This window comes from Rhea pennata, chromosome 21, assembly GCF_028389875.1.
Source record: "Rhea pennata isolate bPtePen1 chromosome 21, bPtePen1.pri, whole genome shotgun sequence".
Classification (NCBI taxonomy): Eukaryota; Metazoa; Chordata; class Aves; order Rheiformes; family Rheidae; genus Rhea; species Rhea pennata.
The window spans coordinates 8,861,188-8,881,433 of NC_084683.1; the positions used below are offsets into that span (position 1 = coordinate 8,861,188).

The 20,246-nt window shown below is 38.1% G+C and overlaps 1 protein-coding gene across 1 annotated transcript; it reads right to left on the reverse strand.

Moving 5' to 3' along the window:
• Positions 1-1,532: 1,532 nt before the first annotated feature.
• Positions 1,533-18,840, reverse strand: LOC134149742 (butyrophilin subfamily 2 member A1-like). Its single transcript, XM_062592947.1, has 14 exons — positions 18,820-18,840; positions 14,836-15,090; positions 13,321-13,408; positions 11,238-11,588; positions 9,583-9,867; positions 8,856-8,954; positions 8,423-8,449; positions 6,612-6,638; positions 5,512-5,538; positions 5,049-5,075; positions 3,883-3,909; positions 2,794-2,814; positions 2,581-2,607; positions 1,533-2,077 (listed from the first exon to the last, which is right to left on the reverse strand). The coding sequence occupies exons 1-14, from the start codon at positions 18,838-18,840 to the stop codon at positions 1,533-1,535; spliced, it is 1,827 nt and encodes a 608-aa protein (XP_062448931.1).
• Positions 18,841-20,246: the final 1,406 nt, after the last annotated feature.

A 20,246-nucleotide genomic window follows, 5' to 3' on the forward strand; every position in this document is an offset into this window, starting at 1 on the left:
TTTTTAGTTACAGAAGGGAAATTCATTGCCTTTGCAAAGCCAACTGGCAGCACTGCAAGTAAATTAAACATTTAAACTGTATTAGCTACAGAGATGATGTTCTAATTGCACTCATTATTTCTACTTAATTTGACTATTTTGGCACAAGCAGCTCTAAGTTTCTGTCATGGAGAATGGTTCAGATACTGAAAGAAATTCTACTCTCTAGTCAACCTGCCAAAGATAAATCAAGATAGTCATACAAACACATTATCAAGTGAAAAGAAAGTGCAGACAGTAGGAGATTAGTTTACATACAATTTATTATAAAGAGTTTGTGTAACATTTCCAGGTTTAATAAGACCTTCAGGTATTTAATGGCATGTTTTTCCTCTTTTCTCATGGTAGCTTTTTAATGCTTAGCCTTCAGGTATTTAATGGCATGTTTTTCCTCTTTTCTCATAGTAGCTTTTTAATGCTTAGATTTAACTTAACTCTTTTTGATTCATCAGATTTCTCAACCAGCTGGAGTTAATATGGAAAAAGTAACATATGGAACTCAAGTAAGGCAGGGTAGGTTTCTTCTAAAATCAGTTATTTGTTTGTATTATTTCTGCCAGGCCTGACAGCAACAAGAGCCCAGTTCAATTTTATGGTGATGACAGTTCAAAAATTCCCCTAGGTTGAACCTCCACCTGGGAATTTGTATTACACTTTCAAGAGGTCAGAGAACATAATGTATTCTTGACAAACAGTATTTAAGTATAAAGAGTGATACAGGAATTTAGCAGCTTTGACAGGGGAATTATTACTCCTTTAACTATACCAGTACTAATTGTTAGTTTTCCCTTGGGGAAGCTGGTACTGGGTCAAGAGGTTGCTATCTTCGTCAAAGAATTATCAGAAATGCTGAAAGAGCATGAATGAGTTGAGTATGAACCACATAAGAGTGGCAATAAAAAAACGACCCCCCAACCTAACCATGTTTCAATTAAGGAGACAATAGAGAATGTATCAAGATTTCTCCAAATTCAGGAGGTAAAATTCTCAACAACTATAATGATTTGAATTGATAAATTGAAAAATCAAACTCTTCTAATCTTCCTTTATTTAAAGCATCAGTTTACTTCATATCCATTCTTGTTAGATCATTCTGAAAGGAAATGAAGGAATGACAATGAAGGAAATTATCTATTTTTTCCAAAGTTATTTAATATAGCATATTTTTTTGTAATGGTTAATACATCTCTTGGCCAAATTAAGAGTATCATCTACCCCAATTCAGCTATTATATACTTTTTCTGCTCTCTCAGTGTGAGACCCCCAAAATATATAACAAAAATCTTTTGTTTCAATTTGCACTTTTTTCTATTTTTGAGACACTGCAACTTTCTTTCATTGTTCTACATTCTTCTAGTTTTCCTGTTTTGTTCCCTAATCCTACTCTATTTATTTTATAGTTGTTAATGTCCTGAATATTTTATTCTCTTACTCTTCCCCGCTTCTGGACAGAGAGCTTTAATTCTACAATCAACTAGATTCAACACTTCCTTTCACAGTTTTTCCAGAATAGAAGGTATTCTAACTGGGTGGATAAGAAAAGGTTTGAGTGCCCCTTCCCTTTTGGGTACAAATGGGTAAAACATTTTTGCCGCTTCCTTTCCAAAGCTTATAGGGAGTGTTACCAGGAGCACCATCTGCACTGCTTCATAAAATTTGACTTGCCTTTCCTCCAAGTCCAGAAATACACCAATCACTGAATAATGCAGCTGCCTCTTCTCAATCTGAATGTCTGTTTTGCTAGAGAAAAGCTCTCCCTGGGATCTGTGCAGAGCCCAGTAGTCCTCCATGGAAAGTACACCTCCCACATCTTGTTTCCCTTTCTCCCTCACTACCCCCAGCACCCAGTCCTGCTGCTGTTCCACCTCCACCTCCCAGTAGTGTTTCCCAGCTGCAAACCCTTCCTGCCCCACCAGGATGCGGACTGTGGAGGGAGTGCTCAGATCAGCAGATTCAGAGGGGTTGTTGCTCTTGGTGTTCAGTGCTCCAGACACTTGGAGCTCTAGGTCTCGGCCAGCTGGATTCACAGTAATGGATACTGGAAGGGAAAAGGAGGATAATCCACTTAGCAGGGTGACTTTGGAGACCTTTTAATCCACAAGGCACAAGGAGATGAAATGTTCCAGGAACTGAGCAGTGCTACTTTGATTCAGCAAAGACTTCAAACATTCCCCAAAACATTGCATCCAATGCTGATGAGCAAAGGAGCTGTCACAGCCATCTCCTCTCTCAGGGCACAAGTCCAAGTGGCTCTTTCCCCACACACTCTAGAATAAGTCTCTCTCTTTCCCTTTCCACATGACTATCTGTCTTCTCCAGAATTGCCCCCTCGTACATTGACATTGCATTCATACTTTGACACCTTTCAACAACTCCTCTTCTCACACATCTTAGCCTCATTTCCTTTAGAACAGGCCAAGTGAAGGCACATGCCTTTGACTCCATCTCGGCTGGTACATCTCTAGAAACATGATGCTGACTTTCAGGGTAACTCAGAGAGCTGGCCACACCATTTCCCCACCATTCTTCCTGTCAGCTTACCTGCGTGGCTCTGAGCTTCCCAGAAATCTAGAAAAAAAGAAATGACCATCAATATTTTATGAATCTATGAGGCAGTGAAATAGCTCTCAAACTAAACTGTTTCAGCCTACTCACGTGAAATTGTCTTCATTGTGATTCTGCATCAGTATTGATCTTATTCCTCTTAACGCATCAACACTTCTAATAATTACTTAGCATTTTAAAATGACTTACCCAACTCAGCTTTAAGTTGATCTGAAAGGGAAATGTGTTCCAGTCACTGACATTTGTTTTTTGTTTTGTGATTCCATTAAAAAAAAATAAAAATAAAAATAAGAGAACAGAAAAAACAGACAATCCCAAAGCATAAAAGATGACAGAATCCTGTAATTTTACCTGCAGTCTTTTTAATTCAAACTATTTAAATATCTCAATCTGTGTTCTAATGTTGAATGACAGAACTGGGCCTTCAGATTTCATCAGCTCTGCATTTACACCGTAGTCTAAGGATTATGCTCAACAAACCTTTTACTAAAGCAGCTGGGGGCCAGCTGAAGGAGAAGCTAGATGGGATTATTTAAGAGAAGGTCTGATTTTCTTACTGTTTTTTCAGTGTGTACTCAGGGATGTTCATTCCTGTACCTATGTCTGACCTGGATGCTTCTGTGTGTCCTATTGGCTTTCATCATAATGTGCCCGACTTTCTGGGAAGGCAAGACAAGTCTGCATCCTTCCTGGAAGAGCTCTTCTGTAGCATACTAAAAGCTCAAGTTCTTTTTGTAAGCCTCCTGAACTCTGTTGATACTAGCTTCAGCTCCCTACTGCAAAGTGCTCTGGTGTTTCCATGTATTCCTGGAATGTATTCTTTGAAAGGGAGAAGGTTAAAGGAGCAGGAAAGTAGATCAACTTCCATCCAAAAGACTTGTGCTGGGAACATTTTCTAAAGAAGATCATGAGTTAGATTTCTTGTTTGTGACTTTACCAGAGGAGACTGGAACTAACTACTCTTGCTTTGTATGAAAAGTATGAGTCTCAGAAGTCAGTGGGCTGTGCTATGTTACTGGAAGGAATTGCAGCTCATCTTTACTTTGATAAAAGCTTTTTAGATATCAACAATGTCTCTAGCTGTGTTGTAACGTTAAGCAAGAAAAACTTGTTGCCAAGAGACAAAGTGTCAAGAGAGGAAGTCGTGTGAGATATTTCTTGAAGAAAAGAACAGAATCTTACAGGGATTCAAGGATGGTACCCACAGACCTAAACATTTGCCTTATTATTTTGAAGGTTGACAAGAATGTAAGATTTATATATGAGGCGTTTTCTTACCAAAGCGTTCTCTGAGTGCAGACTTTGCTGTAAAAGAATAGCATGAATGAATGAAGTAAAAACACAAGGACAAAATAAATAAGGTTTGTGAGAATGACACTGGAATTATTTTCGCAGTTGTTCCTTGTGGGAACAGTGTGTATAATTATGTGTGAAATTTCTGTCATTAAATTAGTAGGATAAAAGAAATTACAACCTTTTATCAGTAACATTTAAATGTTCTGGTTCTAATTTTTGCCCAGATCTGTTAAGAATTTAGCAGAATCCTGAGCTGAGAAAATCCTAAGAAGTTCTGATTTTGCATATGTCATTACAAATTCAAATGACTTATATGCTTTACTTTATAGATAGGAGAAAGTAGAAACCAGTAATCTCCAAATCTTATGCAGCATGTGATGGAGAGGAAGGTTAAAATAAAATAAAAATAAAAATAAAATAAAAAAGTTATTGAACCTTAAGTCATCACTAGATGGAAAGAAGGCACAAACTGTCACTGGTTTGCTTTTTTTTTCTTTTTTCTTTTTTTTCTTTTTTAGGAGTCAGTAAGAGATTTGTGGGGAATATGAGGCAAACAGAAAAGCTGAAGTTGCTTACTACGGTCACAACTGCACTAATGAGCTAGGTGGTTTAAAAAAAAAACATGAAAGAAGAGCTAATTGGAAATGCCAAGTAAGAAATAAAGCGCTTCAACTCTTTTTACAGGCAAGAAAATCTTGAAGAAAGAGCTAAAGAGAAAGTGGCAATGAGGAGAAAGTGAAAAAGCTGTGGTTTTCAGTTTGTGGTTTCAGTCAATTTATGTCTGAGTTGGCATAGAAAGACCCCCACTGAAAAGAGGAAAAAGAAAGAATGAGAAATCTGAGCTACGAGCACTCATTTTGAGAAACTTGAAGTCGTGTCCAGAGACAGACAGAAGGGAGAAAGAAGAGCTAATGCAAGGCCTTGAGAGAGATCGGTGGACCATGATCCACGCAATAACACAGGCACAACATACTCTGTGTGTGAAGGGATGGAGGTAAATATCATTGGCCTCTTTGTATTATAGTCACCTCTAATCACATCTTTGAGAAGTGATTAAAAGTAGAAAAACAAGGTAATTAAACGTACTAGCTTAGTTATAGGCAGGACTGCATCCATCCTCAATTTGGTTTTGTTAAAATGAGATTTACCTGTTTTATTTGTGGTTTTCTCTCTCTCTAAAATGTTCAGCACACAGAAAAGAAGAAAAGAAATTAGGTTAACGGGGTTGCTATTGGGTATAAAATGGAAATTAAAAGTTATAAACTGGACTTTTATATGGTATTCCATAAAGCTTCATTGTTAAACCTGCATCACTTCTGCGAAAAATACATCATTCCAATATGCTTTCTGTTAGATTGTTTTACAGCTAAGCACACAAAAAAATCTCTACAATACCTAAGGTCTTCTTTTGAAAAGAGAAAAGTAAGTATCTCAGACTATGCCCTCAAGTATTTCAATAAGAATTCTGTTGATTCATTTTATTACTGCTTTTAATTTTAGGTACTTCAACACATTGAAGAGTGCCATCAGACCCAGTAGCTAGACAAAAACATTTGGGCATATCAGTAGCACAAAGACAAATAAATGCAATGAACAACTTAAGTATCTTACCTAACATTGACTTCAGCTGTTCTTTTTCTAGAAAATACAGAATGTAGATATCAGTGTAAGGTCTGCGACAAACTGGCTTGATGGCTTTAATAAGGTAAACATAAAAACTGCATAGCCTTACAGCACATATATCTGTGGTGTATAGCTATTTTCATTGTCTTAACTCCTTTTAGTTTAGTAAGTGTAAATCCAGAGGAATTTCAACAGTGTAATCCATGAATCCATCCCAAACTCTAACTTTATTTTAACTGTAGCCCACAAATAGGAACCTACTGCATTTGGCATGCTGTGGAGTATCCCAGCTGGCACATAGGTACCTCTCCAGTAGGGCTCTGATTTTCTGCTGATTCTCTGTTAGTGCTGGTAGCCATGCCCTGGTGTCCCAAATAACAAAGAGTGTCTGAAATGGCAATGAAAAGCAACTGAATCCCTCCTTAGATGTATCTGATTACATCATGAAGATGCCCACTGGTTGCCATGGGAGCCTAGACATTAAAGGCATGACTCATTTCCTTGCGTACAGATACCTGGGATGCTCAAGGGTGTCTGACATCTCTGCACAGACCGTCAAATACCATCCAAAATCTATGACATATTTGCTTTCTTCCTAGGTGGCTACTAGGAGTTAAGTGGGATATCCAAGAGCATCGCAAATACTACAGGACACCTGTATGCAAGCAAGTGGATTGAGCTGTAGGCTCCTATTATTGTCAGTACAGATTCATGAATAAAGTTAATGGGATGCAGAGGTTCACTCGGCTGACTAAGGATCGGTCTGAATAGTCTTGAAAAAGGCAGAAGAGTAATCACTTAGAAGAGATGGAGTGCTAGAAACTTGAAAAGAAAGTCCCATTGAACAGGAGTGATCAGGGCTGAGTTATCAAAGAGGTCACTGCTGGCCCAAGTTGTTTCTTCACAAGCATCTACAGCCTTCATTATACTGTATAAGGTTGTCACTTTTTCCTTAACATTGAAAAGTGCTGTTTCTCCTGCAATTAATACCTTGAAAATCAGCATGCATTTAAATATTGCCTCCCTTGATTTACATCTTAGTTATCTTTGAATATCTTAGCATCATTTCAAATGCAAAAGACTTTTACCTTCTTCCATTGCCATCTTCACTTTTACTGAAAAAATAAAGAAAATTAGATCACAATGTTGCTTATTCTTATAAAACTCCCTTGTCCTTCAACAGTGAAAATTAAGTGTCAACTGAAATAAGTGGAGTTAAGACTTTTGTCCATTTTAACCTAATAAACATCCTGTGGCTTCTTGTTAGACCAGAGACTTTACTCATAAACTAAGACATTGCTGATTGCTAAAGGAAATTAAAAAAAAAAAAAAAACAAAAAGAGAGAGAGAGAGAGTGATAACATGAAATACTTTGAGAAATTCAGTCTTTCCTGGGTGAGTCTCATTTTAGCTGTAGCTTCAGGTTCAGAGATTGCGAATAAATCTTTTTGACCCCATGGATACATGCATCCTTAATTTCTAAATAGTTTGAGGGAGTAAGGCCAGATGCACCTCAGGAAACACAACTATTCATGTAATTCATTTGTTAGAATAGTCTTTGACATGGTTATGACATGAATCTGTTGATACTCTTCCAAACAACAGACAGATGTTGTTTTGAGAGACAACATGAGGCACAAGCCATTGCCAATAGATGGTTCGAATATGAATATTTTATCCTGATGAACAGGAAAGTTAAACGCAGTGGATGTGAGCTATGCCATGCCAACTGGCATCAGGACCAGGGAAAAGTACCCACTGGGTAAACCTCTCCTACTTTTAGAGCCTTATGATAGGCCTTAAATTGGATACTTGAATTGCTTTTGATTCTATTAATTCATTTAGTTTTTCCTATTCTAAAGAATCAAAGGAACTTTTGATCCCTTAGTTAACTCTGGAACAATTACAAAGAAAATCTAAATATGAATGATATGGTACAGTATGTCAGTTAGCATATGGTAATGACTAGGCTTTAATGAGAAAAGGAAATAGGCTCTGTTTATAAGGCACAGCTGAAAGAACTCATATTGGATCTCATCACTTTGCGTGGTGCAAAAATAAAATGAAAAACCCTGAAACGCCATGTATCAGTTCAGGCTCAGGGCTGAGCAGCTGGAGAGCAGCTTTTTGGAGAACGACCTCAGTGACCAGGCAGAGAACAAGTTGAACGCAGGCCACTCAAATTGACTCAGAGCAAGTGCAAAGTGTGCTCATCACAAAGAAGGTCAGTGATATCTTGGTCTGCATTAGGAAGAGCAGCCTCTCTACTCAATGCTGGTAAGATCATATCCGGAGTACCATGTCCAGTTCTGGGCTTCCCAGTACAAGAGAGACATGAAGCTACTGAATTGAGTCCAGCAAAAGACCATAAAATGATGAAGATACTGGAGGATCTCTCATATGAGGAAAGGCTGAAAGAGCTGGAACTGTTCAGTCTGGAGAAGAGAAGGCTCAGGGGAGGATCTTAGAAATGTTTAGATATCGAATAGGAGGATATAAAGTGGCTGGGGCCAGACTCTTTTCACTGGTGCCCAGTGACATGACAAAAGATAAAGAGTACAAACTAAAGCACAAGAAGTTCCATCTGAATCTAAGAAAGAGTTTTTTTACTGTGAGGGTGATTGAGCATTAGAACAGGTTGTCCACAGAGGATGTGGAATCTCCACCCTTGGAGATGCTCAAAATCTGACTTGATATTTTCATGGGCTAGCTGACCCTGCTTAAGCAGGTAGTTGGACCAGATGATTTCCAGAAGTCCCTTCCAACTTCAAGTCTTCTGTGATTCTGTGAAACTTCTAGATGCAGCTAGGACTGCAAATTAGTTCTTTAATTTAATATAAATAAACTGTACACCTAGTATATTTTCATAATATTCACTTTCATCTTTTTCATTACTTACCTGATTTTACTGTTTTCTTGTGGTTACCTGATTAAAAAAGAAAAAAGCAAGAAAAAACTTTTGTACATGTTATTCTAGAGTAATATAGACAGAACTCAGTTCTCTAGTTTGTCATATAGGTACCATTGTCACTGGTAACCTTCTATAGTTATCTCTATCTCCCTAATTTTTTCAGAAATGAGCTTACACATACAATTTATCTCAGAAAGCTACTCTTGTCAGACCTAAAGCCATCTGAGAAAACGACATGCAATTTGAATTTCTTCTTGCTCAGCACATGTGCTTTCCCATGCCTTTTCTGTTCCATCTTTTGAATTTTGTTATTAAGCAGTCACTGACAATTTTGCCTGTGAGTTTTTGTTACAGTCACAGGTTTCAATATCAACTGTTATGATATTGCTATATGTTGACTAAAATATGAAGAAATACTTACTTCTCAGCTTATAGAATGTAGAGGAAATAAGCACCATGCTAAGACATAATATTACCAGGAAGACAGCTAGCAATTTGGAAATGGATGGAAAGAAAACATCTGTAAAAACAACCAAAAGAAGTTTTATTCTATTAATACTTAAGCTGTAAATAAAATTTTAACTCAAGATGTGGATGATAAGTCTGAGGAGCTGAGTGTTTTATATGAATTTTCCTAGGAATGGTTGTAGGGGAGGCTACGCTGAACCCCATTGTTACATTGATTAAGTACACCTGCTTCCACAGGTTGCCCTCCAGTCACTGTGTTTCACTGTGAAACACACCAGTTCACTTATTAAACAGTCTGGTCATATATTTCTCAGTAATGAAGCTTTTAGAGTGCATAACTATCACAGAGGAAACATGCCATTTTTTTATGTGTATACAGTTGTATTTTTAATCCATTTTAATTCAGCACCAATAAATTCACTCTACTGAATTTGGAAAAGAAAGAAAGACAGAAAATGTTGATAATATCTGCCCCCTTTTCAGATAAGAGCCTGACTCAGGAAGCTCTATTGAAAGCTGTGCAGTAAACTAGGTGAAGGGAAAAAGGTGGATGATGATTGCAGCTCCCATAAACTTCTCCAACACTACACACTGATTTTTGGATACATCTTCAGGATATCTCACGACATAAAAATGGAATCATTTTCATTTAGCAGACAGTCTATCTGAAGTTCACTCACCTGAAATCAGGACTCGGGACTCACTTGTTGTGTTTAACAGATTGTTAACTATCCTGCAAGAGACTTCCATATCAGATCCTGGTTCCAGGTTCATGGAAGTTATGACACTGTATAGGCCTGCAGGCATCATCGTTATCTTCGTGGTTGATAGTTCCTTCCGGATCTGTCCTTGACCATCCAGCCAAATCACCCGAGGTTCAGGAAGCCACCCTTCTGTGTGGCAAGTGAGGCTGATACCCTGCTTCACATAGCTCCTCAGGAAAATGGAAGGCACATCACCTCTAGCTAAGGGAAAACCATACATATTCTACATTTTAAGCAGTACTGAGTGTGGAAAATGGTCCATTTTTTAAGGGAATCACTTGAATTTAACACTTTTTTTAAAATTTGCATGAGATTACATAAAAAGACTTTCCTGAACTTAAAATATGATAGAGACTTAGGCCCTGAAGTTGCTTTCTTTATGGTCAGTAGTTCTTCTTGGTCAGAGTCTATCAAATTGAGAGTAAGGAAACACTTAATGGACAGTACAACAGATAATACTAAATGGGGACACCAGTTCTGCACGGAGACTGCCAGTAAAATTAAAAAAAAATCTATGAAATCATGAGTAATAATGGATTGTAGGAAGTCTATGAACAAATAATGCAATCTGTCCCTGAAACAGCAAATATTAGTGCCAGGCTCACTATTGCAAGTTTAGCTATTACTGGCATGGTACAGATGAATTCTACTGTCAAAAAAATGTCTCACAGCTCATTTTCTTGATATCAGAAGTTGTTCCTTAATGCTCAGAGAAGAGAGATTTTGAAAAGTTTTCCATGCAGAGTAAGAGATGTATCTTCTCTGGCTTTAAAATGGCTCATCTTCCTTTTTGTTCATTGAGATCTTGTGTCATGATTGTGTAGAACAGTAGGGGAATGGACTCCATATTTGAGAAAGTCTTGTCTAATTTTACTATTTAAAGGGGCTGAAAGTCACACCCACCACACTTAGCTAGTATAAATTTATTCTTCTGTAGCAGGGAAAGAGTAAGAAATATTTGTTCTTTTCCAAGGCAATCACACTAACTTAAGCTACCAGATGTATGTCTATTAATGCACTGAAATGGAAACTGCAACAGTGAAGGTCTATGTACTACCTTGCTTTCTTGCCATGGCCATGCAGCAATATGAGCAGTAAGGTACTGGTATGAGACTAAATGGACTCAATAAGTGTGTGTACCATTGACTATGCTGACTTTGTGGAAAGCCTATACAACTGGTTTAATCATGGGTAGTTACACAGCAGAAGCCTGAATTTAACTTTACATTTATCAGCTAAATAATTGTAGACTTCCCTGAATTTACTGACTAGGTTTCCATTGAGTATAAAGGAAATTAAATTAACAGCTCACATGCAGATGCATGTATTCAGGTACCTAAATGCAGGTATCTAAAACTGGAGCTAGATCTTACCTCAGATATCTGATACAGCCATTAATTTAGAGAGAACTGTCTTGAATCAAACATATCTCACATTCCTTCCATAAACACAGATAATCAATCAAATTATATTAAAAATAAATTATGTGATGATTCCCTCAGTCAGATATTGATACATATATGTTCCTGTTCAGCTCTTCGTATACCATACAAGAGAGAATAGCCACTGACCTGCCACTTCCAGTTCAATGAGCACATCGTAGTGCTGGTTGTCAAAAGAGACCACACAAGTATATGATCCTTTGTCAGAGTTCTTGACATTCTTCAAGTGCAGAGACATGTTTCCAGCTCTAAATTCACTGTGGAAAAACTCTGTTCTGCCTTGGTATCTCTCATCTTGTGTCTCTTTTTTGTTTTTTTCATCATATCTGCTCACAGTTATTTTTTCATATTGTTCATTAAATATCCACTGGACAGAAAATATCTCAGGAATGTGCTCTGCTACCACATGGCAAGGCAGAATGACCCCTTCTCCAATGACTCCAGTGACTGAAGTATAAGGAAGAGAGCTTACGAATTGACCTATATGGAAACATAATTGCAAAATCTCCCTCTTTCAGTTGTTTATGTTTGTACATTTCACATTTTATGTGACCCTAATTCAGGCAACTAATAGAACAAATAACCGTATCAATAGGAGAGGAACACAAAAGAAAAATAAAAAAATAACGTGACAGATTACATAAGCAACCAAATAATGTTCAGATAATGTGAGGCTCATGAAATCTGTCCTTCAGCAATTTGAACACTAACTGAAGCAAGTCCGCAGGCATTAGTGACTACTAATGCAAAAACATGGAAAATGGGTGAACATTGGAAAGTCTGTAAGAGGTCAAGCATAGGATGCAGAATTTATCAAACAAAAATGGCTAGGTGGGATTCAGTTGTCTAAACAATAGTACCTAGTGTCATTTGAAATGTCTTAGGATATGCAAGATAGCTATATGGTAAAGGCAGACAGGCAGTTTCAGATATGAAATAATCATAGCCTTTGTAAAAGGACCAATGACTTTCTGGTCCTGAGTTTTATTTATTTATTTATTTATTTATTTATTTTAATGGAGAAACCTAGGTGACTGCTTTGAAGATGGATATCCAAATTTGATACTTCTAAAGCTATATGAGATGAATCCCACTCACAATATTTATGTTGGAAATGAAGAAAAAGGGAAAATTAGGACATTTTATAGCAGTTGAAGAAAGATACTGGAATGGAAGGAGGGCACCTTGGAAATGACAAAATAATATATAAAATCCAGCATGGACTTTCAAAGAAGTCATGTCATAGCGGCTTGACTTTATTTTATGGCATGTTAACAATCTACCATGCAACATCCAGGAATAAGAATTTCCTATACTGTAAGGTATGACATCTTACCAAATCTGAAGGACACAAATCTACATCAATCTCAAATCATTATTTTTCCAGCTCCATTTGACAAGAAATACCAGATACGGTAAAGTATTTACAATGGCACTAGATATTTGTGGTTAGACTCCTCAATAATTCACAGAGAATGGGATTCAGGGTCAGAATAGGGCACCTAAATATAGTTGTCCATAAGGAAATGTTTACATTTCAGTTGACTAAATTCCTACTATAGATAATGGAGACAGAGACTGTTCTGTTCATCCTGTAGTAGAAACCTACCCTTATTCATTGAAAATTTCTCTAAATTCAAATTAATTGTTCTTTTCATGGGATACAGTTGCCAGAAAATATGATCTTGTGCCATCTTTGATGCCTTGAGATACCCTAGACACAGGACTGGCAGATGTAGAACACAGTATACAGTATGTTTGTTCTCTTTTAAAGCAGCTAGGGGCAAAGAGAAAACTCTGCCATATTTAAAATACTAGTAGATGTTTATGCATGGGCAACTTTGTGGAGATCTAAAAGTGGGTAGTAAAATCTGTGAACTGACTACCTTGGGCACAATTCAGTTGATTACACCAAGGTATCTGGTGCTATCTGACTTACTTACCCTGAAGTATCCCACTTGGCCCTCGTTCATTAGAGGGTCATAAATTTCCTGCAGGTCCTATCATATCTTCTAGGTTTAACATGTCACAGACTGCACTGCATGCTTATATTCGGTAAGTATTTTAAGCCTCATATGTCATCCAAGTTAAAAAGAAAAAGAAAAAAAAGACAAAGAATGTATACTCATTATTTTTTACTTCCATATTTCCATGAACCTTGGCAGAAAGAAGATGATGTATTAACATATATTCAAAGTGGAATTATCTTTACCTGCGATCAGATGTGGTATGTGTTGAAAAGTCAATATGTGAATAGCTGTCAACCACTGCAACTGGGAACCCATCAATATCCAGGCTTCCTAATCAACAGGGACAAAAGCAAAACTTCCAGGTGAAATTCTTTGACTCTTTTGGTAGGATTCCTTTGGTCTCTTCACATGTTCGAGTCAAAATAACAAGTGTAAGCGTAGAGAGAACTCAACACAATAGGGAAAAATGAGAATAAACTTATGGATAATGGATTTGATACTGTCAAAAGCAAAGAGGATTGCAAAGCATCTTTTCCTTCTATATCTTCCTACTAAATTTTTCTACATACAGTGAGTGGTGCAGAAGACATACACTTCGCCTGCTCTATTCATCTGTTCATACTTACCTCTGTCTTCCATAAAATCTCCATTACTTTCACTGGCAACTTTCTCCTTTTAGTGAAGAGTTAAAAGCATCTCATCTTCTCTATCAATATTACCAGACTATTGGTTTTTTTCCCCTTTCTTACTGAAAAAAACCCTCATGGAAAAATTCCTAGGAACAAGAAATATTACTGTATTGGTCTTCCTGTTGGCTTACCTCAGTGATTTAAAGAGAAACTTCATACCTTAACAAATGGTAAGCTGTCAAACTTCCATTCAGAATCTTGGCTCTCAAAATTACTATTGAGCTAATCCTAGAGCATACTCATGTTGAAGGTTTGTAACTTGAGCTGACCAGTGAGTTGAAATGGCATAACATAACTAAATCAAGGACTACACTTTAAAAATTATTATTATTGGGGCTTTCTTTCTGTAAAATGTGTTGCTGGTTTTGTTTTTCCCATGCTAATACATACCAGCGAGCCTATAAAAATTGAACAGTAGGAAATGCAAGCACCTTTTCCTGTCTTCTACTGAACAATATTTTTTCAGTTAAAAACCTATGCTGCTACAATGTTTCAATACAGATTCTTCTATCCCAGGACATGCATTCTCTGGAGTCTGGCAGTTGTAGAATAGTAGAAATTTTGGTTGCTAGGGATTTTAACAAAGATTTTCCTGATAGTTTTTAACAGGCTTTTAAAAGCTCCTAATAGAGTTTCTGTAAGCATACAACTATTCAAGGATTTAAGTATCATTATCCTGAGAAAATTCTACTATGGTCATAACTTCTCACATTCATTTAAACATGAAAAATAGCACATTCACTTTTCTTTCTGAAGATGACTTTTATGTACTTAATATTTTTATCAAAAGTATTCCTCAGTCTTCTCTATCAACAACAAACCCTCATGATTTCCTCAGCCTTTCTATTCATTTTATTATTATTTTCCCCCTCACATCTCCAGTTACTAGATAGCTAAAAGTGCTCTCAGAGAGAGATATTCCCATCTAAAACCAGCAACAATGTAACTCCATCAGGCAAGTTCATTCATGTCAGTGCAACCCATTAAATCCATATGAACTAATTGAAATATCATTGTAAATGCAATGTTTTCTTTATTTATGGATTAAGTAAAAGTATGATTTCTTACCTGAATAGTAAGAACTGTAAGACTTCTGTATGAGGTATGGTTGTAGTGAACCTTTGTCCTCATATCTTTATTGCCACTGAAGTTTGTGACTGTATATTCAGCATCCAATAGGGCTAGAGAGGCTTGAACAATCTCATTGGGGAAAAAGTACATGTAAAGATCTATGCTGAAAGACCAGAATAACTTCTTGTTTCTCTCTTCATCTCTGTATGTATTCCTAGGTAGAACAACATAGGAATAGTCTTCCTCATTCTCCTGTGCAAAGAGGACAGTATTCAGCCAGCAAACACAAAGATAAGGCTTAAAATTATATAATGAACAGCTTGATAGTGTGTTTTTTGTCTATCACACACATGAGTGTTCCCCTCTATTTGCAAACATATCTGAATATTGATAACTTTTTTTTCATATTTTCAGTTCTGTGCTTTGTTGAAGACCAGCAAAAAAATTCAGTCAGTTTCCTCAGTTTTATACTTCAGCTTGTCTGACTCCTGGCTGTTCTGTCTGCAAGCATTTAGTACACTTGGGAAACTGCTGCCTCTCTTTCCGACATCCTAGTTTTACAGAAGTTTTTTCAAAAAGGGATGTCCCACACCCTCTTTGTTTGCCTTTATAATACAATGCTTTGTGTTTTTTGTTCTTTCGACCAGTTTCCCCTTTTTCAATCATGGCACAACCAAGCCAAGTTGACTGAAAATCTCAGTCAAAATGTCCATTAGGAGCTTTTGCCAGATCCTTTAAACAAAGAAATCAAGATTATAAAAACTTACTGTGCCTATCCCTTCCATCCTAACTTTTGAGGCCAATTCTGTCAGTTTTATTCAAATGTGATAGAGCAGTGGAGTTTCACAAAGCTACCAAGTTTCTGTAAGGTCTGTGAGAACAGTTATGTTGTTGTTTAGGGAAATTCAAGGCTTTGTGCTGTGCCAAGGGAATTAACCTAAGTGAGAAAGACTACAGTTATAATCTACTCCTCTGTATTAACTGCATAGGTGAAGCTCTTGAGCTAGCTGGAAATGCTGTCTAGGAAAGCAGAAACAAATCAGAAAGAAAAGACTAGGAACCTCCAGAGGCACAGTTTGTAGGAAAATAAGGGACAAAAGAGTGTCCTCTCATTCAAGGCTGGGTTTTGCTCAACAGTCAGTCCAAGAAAAGTAAGACCCACAGAGCCAAGGATAAGCCAAATTATAGCATGATGAAGGTTAGATTTGGACCTACTCTCAAACTTCCTCCCACAATCACCTAAAAAAATTATTCTTACTGCAGAACATGCAGTAAATCTCAAAGAAGATTTTTAAAGGCGAATGAGACAGTTTTGTCACCATTGAGACAGGCATTCTTTCCAGAGGCAGAACTGAAAAAAATCACAGAGGCACTTGCCTGAAAATAATCCTGATGAGTGATGGAGTCCAAAATGAGATCAAGACAGCTTATGAAAAAAAGGTGTGGGTCTGGGAAGGTAGAAGAGTCACTTGTGGAAATAAGTGTTGTATATGTGAAGTACTAGATGAAATAAAACAGTGCATGTGTGTTTTAGGAGGAGGATGTCCTAAGCATTACAGGAAACATGGGAAGGAAATGATCCTTGTGCATTTATACAGATGCTTTGTCTTTCCATTTGTTCTTGTTCCGCACTCCAGTTAAAAAGGCTTCTGGAGAAGTGCGGGATAGATGAGCAGACAGTGAGGTGGACTGAGAACTGGCTGAAAGGCAGAGCTCAGAGAGTTGTCATCAGCAGCGCATAGTTGGAGGCCTGTGGCTAGTGGAGTCCCCCAGGGCTCAGTACTGGATCCTATTCTGTTCAACTTCTCCATCAATAATGTGGATGAAGAGTCAGAGTGCCTCTTCAGCAAGTTTGCTGATGATGCCAAGCTGGGAGGAGTGGCTGATACACCAGAAGACTGCTACCATTCAAAGAGACCTTGACAGACTGAAGAGTTGGGCAAAGAGGAACCTCCTGAGGTTCAACAAGGGCAAGTGCAGAGTCCTGCACCTCAGGAGCATTAACCCTAGGTACCAGTACAAGCTGAGGGCTGACCTTCTGGAAAGCAGCTCTGCACAAAAGGACTTGGGAGCGCTGGTGGACAACAAAGTGACTATGAGCCAGAAATGTGCCCTAGTGGCCACGAAGGCTTATGGTCTCCTGGGGTACATTAAGAAGAGTGTAGCCAACACGTCAAGGGAGATGATCCTGCCCCTCTACTCAGCCCTGGTGAGGCCACACCTGGAGTACTGCATCCAGTTCTGGCCTCTGCAATACAAGAGAGACATGGCGCTACTGGAGACAGTCCAGTGGAGGATTACAAAGATGATTAGGGCACTGAAGTATCTCATGAGGAAAGGCCAGGAGAGTTGGGCCTGTTTAGCCTGGAGAAGAGAAGCCTAAGAGGGGATCTTATCAATGTGTGTAAGTATCTGAAGAGAAGGTGTTAAAAGGATGGGGCCAGACTCTTTTCAGTGGTGTCCGGTGAGAGGACAAGAGGCAACAGGCACAAACTGAAACACAGGAAATTCTATCTAAATATGAGGAAAAAATTCTTTACTGTGAGGGTGACTGAGCCCTGGAACAGGTTACCCAGAGAGGCTGTGGAGTCTCCTTTTCTGGAGATATTCAAAAGCTACCTGGATGCAAGGATACCAGAGGTTCCTTCCAACCTCAACCATTCTGTGATTCGGTGATTCTTCTACATGTAAATGGTTTTGGAGCAGCTCCAGGGTGATAGGCAAGCCAGTCAGTGAAAGCCTTCTTTGTTAATGCCTGTATTTTGTTGGACTTTTCCTTCTCTTCAGGATTGAAGAAGCTCAGTCAATGCATTTTAAAATCAAAGATCAAGAGGTTTACAGTGGCTTCATGATGGAGATGTGGAATTCACCCCCTCCGTGATGACTCCATCTAGAAAATGGGCACACAGAAAAGATTTAACTTCCTTAGGGCTGCAGGTGGAGGAAGACTTGTCTGAGATCATTGTAGTAGTTAGAATTGAGCTTTTCAACAGGACGCCCCATATTATCAGATTTTGAATGGTGATGACAATGCTTAGGAATACAATCTTCTGCATGGGAGATTTCTTTTAAATAACCCAAGTCAAAGTCCTTAGAGCGTTTAGACACAGCTTCTTCATCCCATTGAATTATTTCAGCTCTGCAGAAATTAAAGAAGGAATATTGTAGGACTGATAAATTCTCCTGATACAGTTGACTCACATTATGAGTAAGCTTGTGTATGAAAGGAAACACGATAAACAAGAAACTTTAAGTAACCTTATTTGTTGATCAGAAAAAAAATATATATTTCATAAGGACATAAAGTGGTAATGTCTGGACTCTCTGCTAGAATTTGTTTAGCTTAATAATAGAGTTCAATATGATGCTGTAGTAGTGAAAATGTTTCAAAAAAACAACTGATTAAGGATTTTTTTTTAAGCTTTAAAAAATTTTTATTGGTAACAGAGCACTGGAACAGATTGACCAGAGAGGTGTAGATTTTCCCTCTCTGGAGATACTCAAAACCCACCTGGACCCGATCCTGTCTGACATGCTCTAGGTGCTTGAGCAGGAGGGTTGGACTAGATCTCCAGACATCCCTTCCAACTTCAACTATTCTGTGATTCTGTGATTCTGTAACACTTATACTTGTTTTCTACTGCATTCTTTATTGACATTAAAATTTATCATAAAGTGAGTGTAAAAATTTGCAAATAAAATGAGACATGTCACCAAAACAAATTAATGCTTGAACGTAACTGGAAAAAAATATCAACTGCAGGTGACTTCTTGAGAAGATTTCACTGTCACTTATTAGAATCATAGAATCAGTAAGGTTGGAAGGGACCTCTGCAGATCATCTAGTCCAACCTCCCTGCTCAGCAGGGTCACCTAGAGCATATTAGACAGGGTTGCATCCAGGCAGGCCTTGAAGATCTCCAGAGAAGGAGACTCCACCACCTCTCTGGGCAACCTCTTCCAGTGCTCTGCCACTCTCACAGTGAAGAGATTCCCCTTCATGTTCGGGTGGAACTTCCTGTGCTTCAATTTCTGCCCATTGCCTCTTGTCCTGTCACATGGGACAACTACAAAGAGTTTGTAATAATAATAATAATATGAAAGAGTTTGTCCCCATCCCCTTGCCACCCTCCCTTCAGATACTTATCCACATTGGTAAGATCCCCCCTCAGTCTTCTCTTCCCCAGGCTGAAGAGGCCCAGCTCTCGCAGCTGTTCCTCGTAGGGCAGGTGCTCCAGCCCTCTGATCATCTTTGTAGCCCTGTGCTGGATTCTCTCCAGTAGCTCCCTGTCTCTCTTGTACTGGGGAGCCTAGAACTGGACACAGGCCTCGAGATGAGGCCTCACCAGGGCTGAGTATAGGGGCAGGATTCATCTGCTACAGACAACAAAGTGCTATTTTAGTGTTATCATCTAATCTGAACCTAATCTATGAGTGTTTCTGAAAATATGAGCTCTCCGGTTTTGTAAGAGAACCACAACTGGATACTAAAAGCATACCTACCAAATTGAACATCAAGCATTCCCTTCAGTTAAAAAAACTAGGTGGTAAGATAAAATTTTCTTCTAAATAACAGTTATTCTTTGGGGAAAGAAAGTCATTTTTTCATGCTTTTTAACAATACATCCAATAAAAGCAATATCTGTTCCTAAGTTCTCATCTCACTATTGCACGCAGGAGGTATACATGCAACTTTTTAAACATATTTTGGCATATATTTAAGGGTAGTGTGTGAGGGAACAAATGAAAATAAAAAAGCAAATAGAAATAATTGGAAAAATGCAGTTTTTGCTATGAAATTTGATAAATGGATTACATCCGTGTGTATCCTGAAACTGGTTTATCAAGAAGGTCCTCAATGTCATGTCCTTCTGCCTATGGAGAGAGGTGATTGCATTTTCAGAGATGATCCTCATCTGAAACGAACAGTTCTTTTCCTGAGATCGTGGAAGACAGTGGAGTTTAGACTGTAGTTCATCTCAGGATAAGATAGATCTCCACATCTAACACTCATTCACGAATAGGCTGGATTCTTTAGGTGCAATGAAGGTGACATATCTGCAGCCATTTGAAGAGGAGGTTTCGTGTCTGGGTTGATTAGGCTCCCTTTACAGTCCAAGTAGGGACAGGCAACATGTTTGATCCTATCTAAGGGCCTTAAAAAAGGCATAGCCCCATGTTTGTGACACTGTTGTATGCAGATTCCTTCTAATTTTTAATGTAAAGATGTGAGCCTTGGTCTGGAATTCATTACACTTTTCTCCACAAAGGATTTGAGTTTTATAAGTTTAAGATATTTCTCCATTCACAACTGTTAACTTTCCCTTTCTCTCTAATACATAAATAAAGCTGATGTAATTGAATCATTAGGTCTTGTGCTCTAACATTTGTGTCTGGTTATCATTTCC

What these genes read in the sequence shown, in the direction of transcription:
- LOC134149742 (XM_062592947.1), bottom strand. Translation starts at nt 18,840, where the DNA reads ATGAAGGGGAATCTCTTCACT. An exon ending in CATTGAACTGGAAGTGGCAG is followed by an intron (nt 9,868 to 11,237) that starts GTCAGTGGCTAT and finishes GTTTTCCCTTAG; the next exon opens with CTAGAGGTGATGTGCCTTCC. An exon ending in GAAGATGGCAATGGAAGAAG is followed by an intron (nt 5,539 to 6,611) that starts GTAAAAGTCTTT and finishes TGTATTTTCTAG; the next exon opens with AAAAAGAACAGCTGAAGTCA.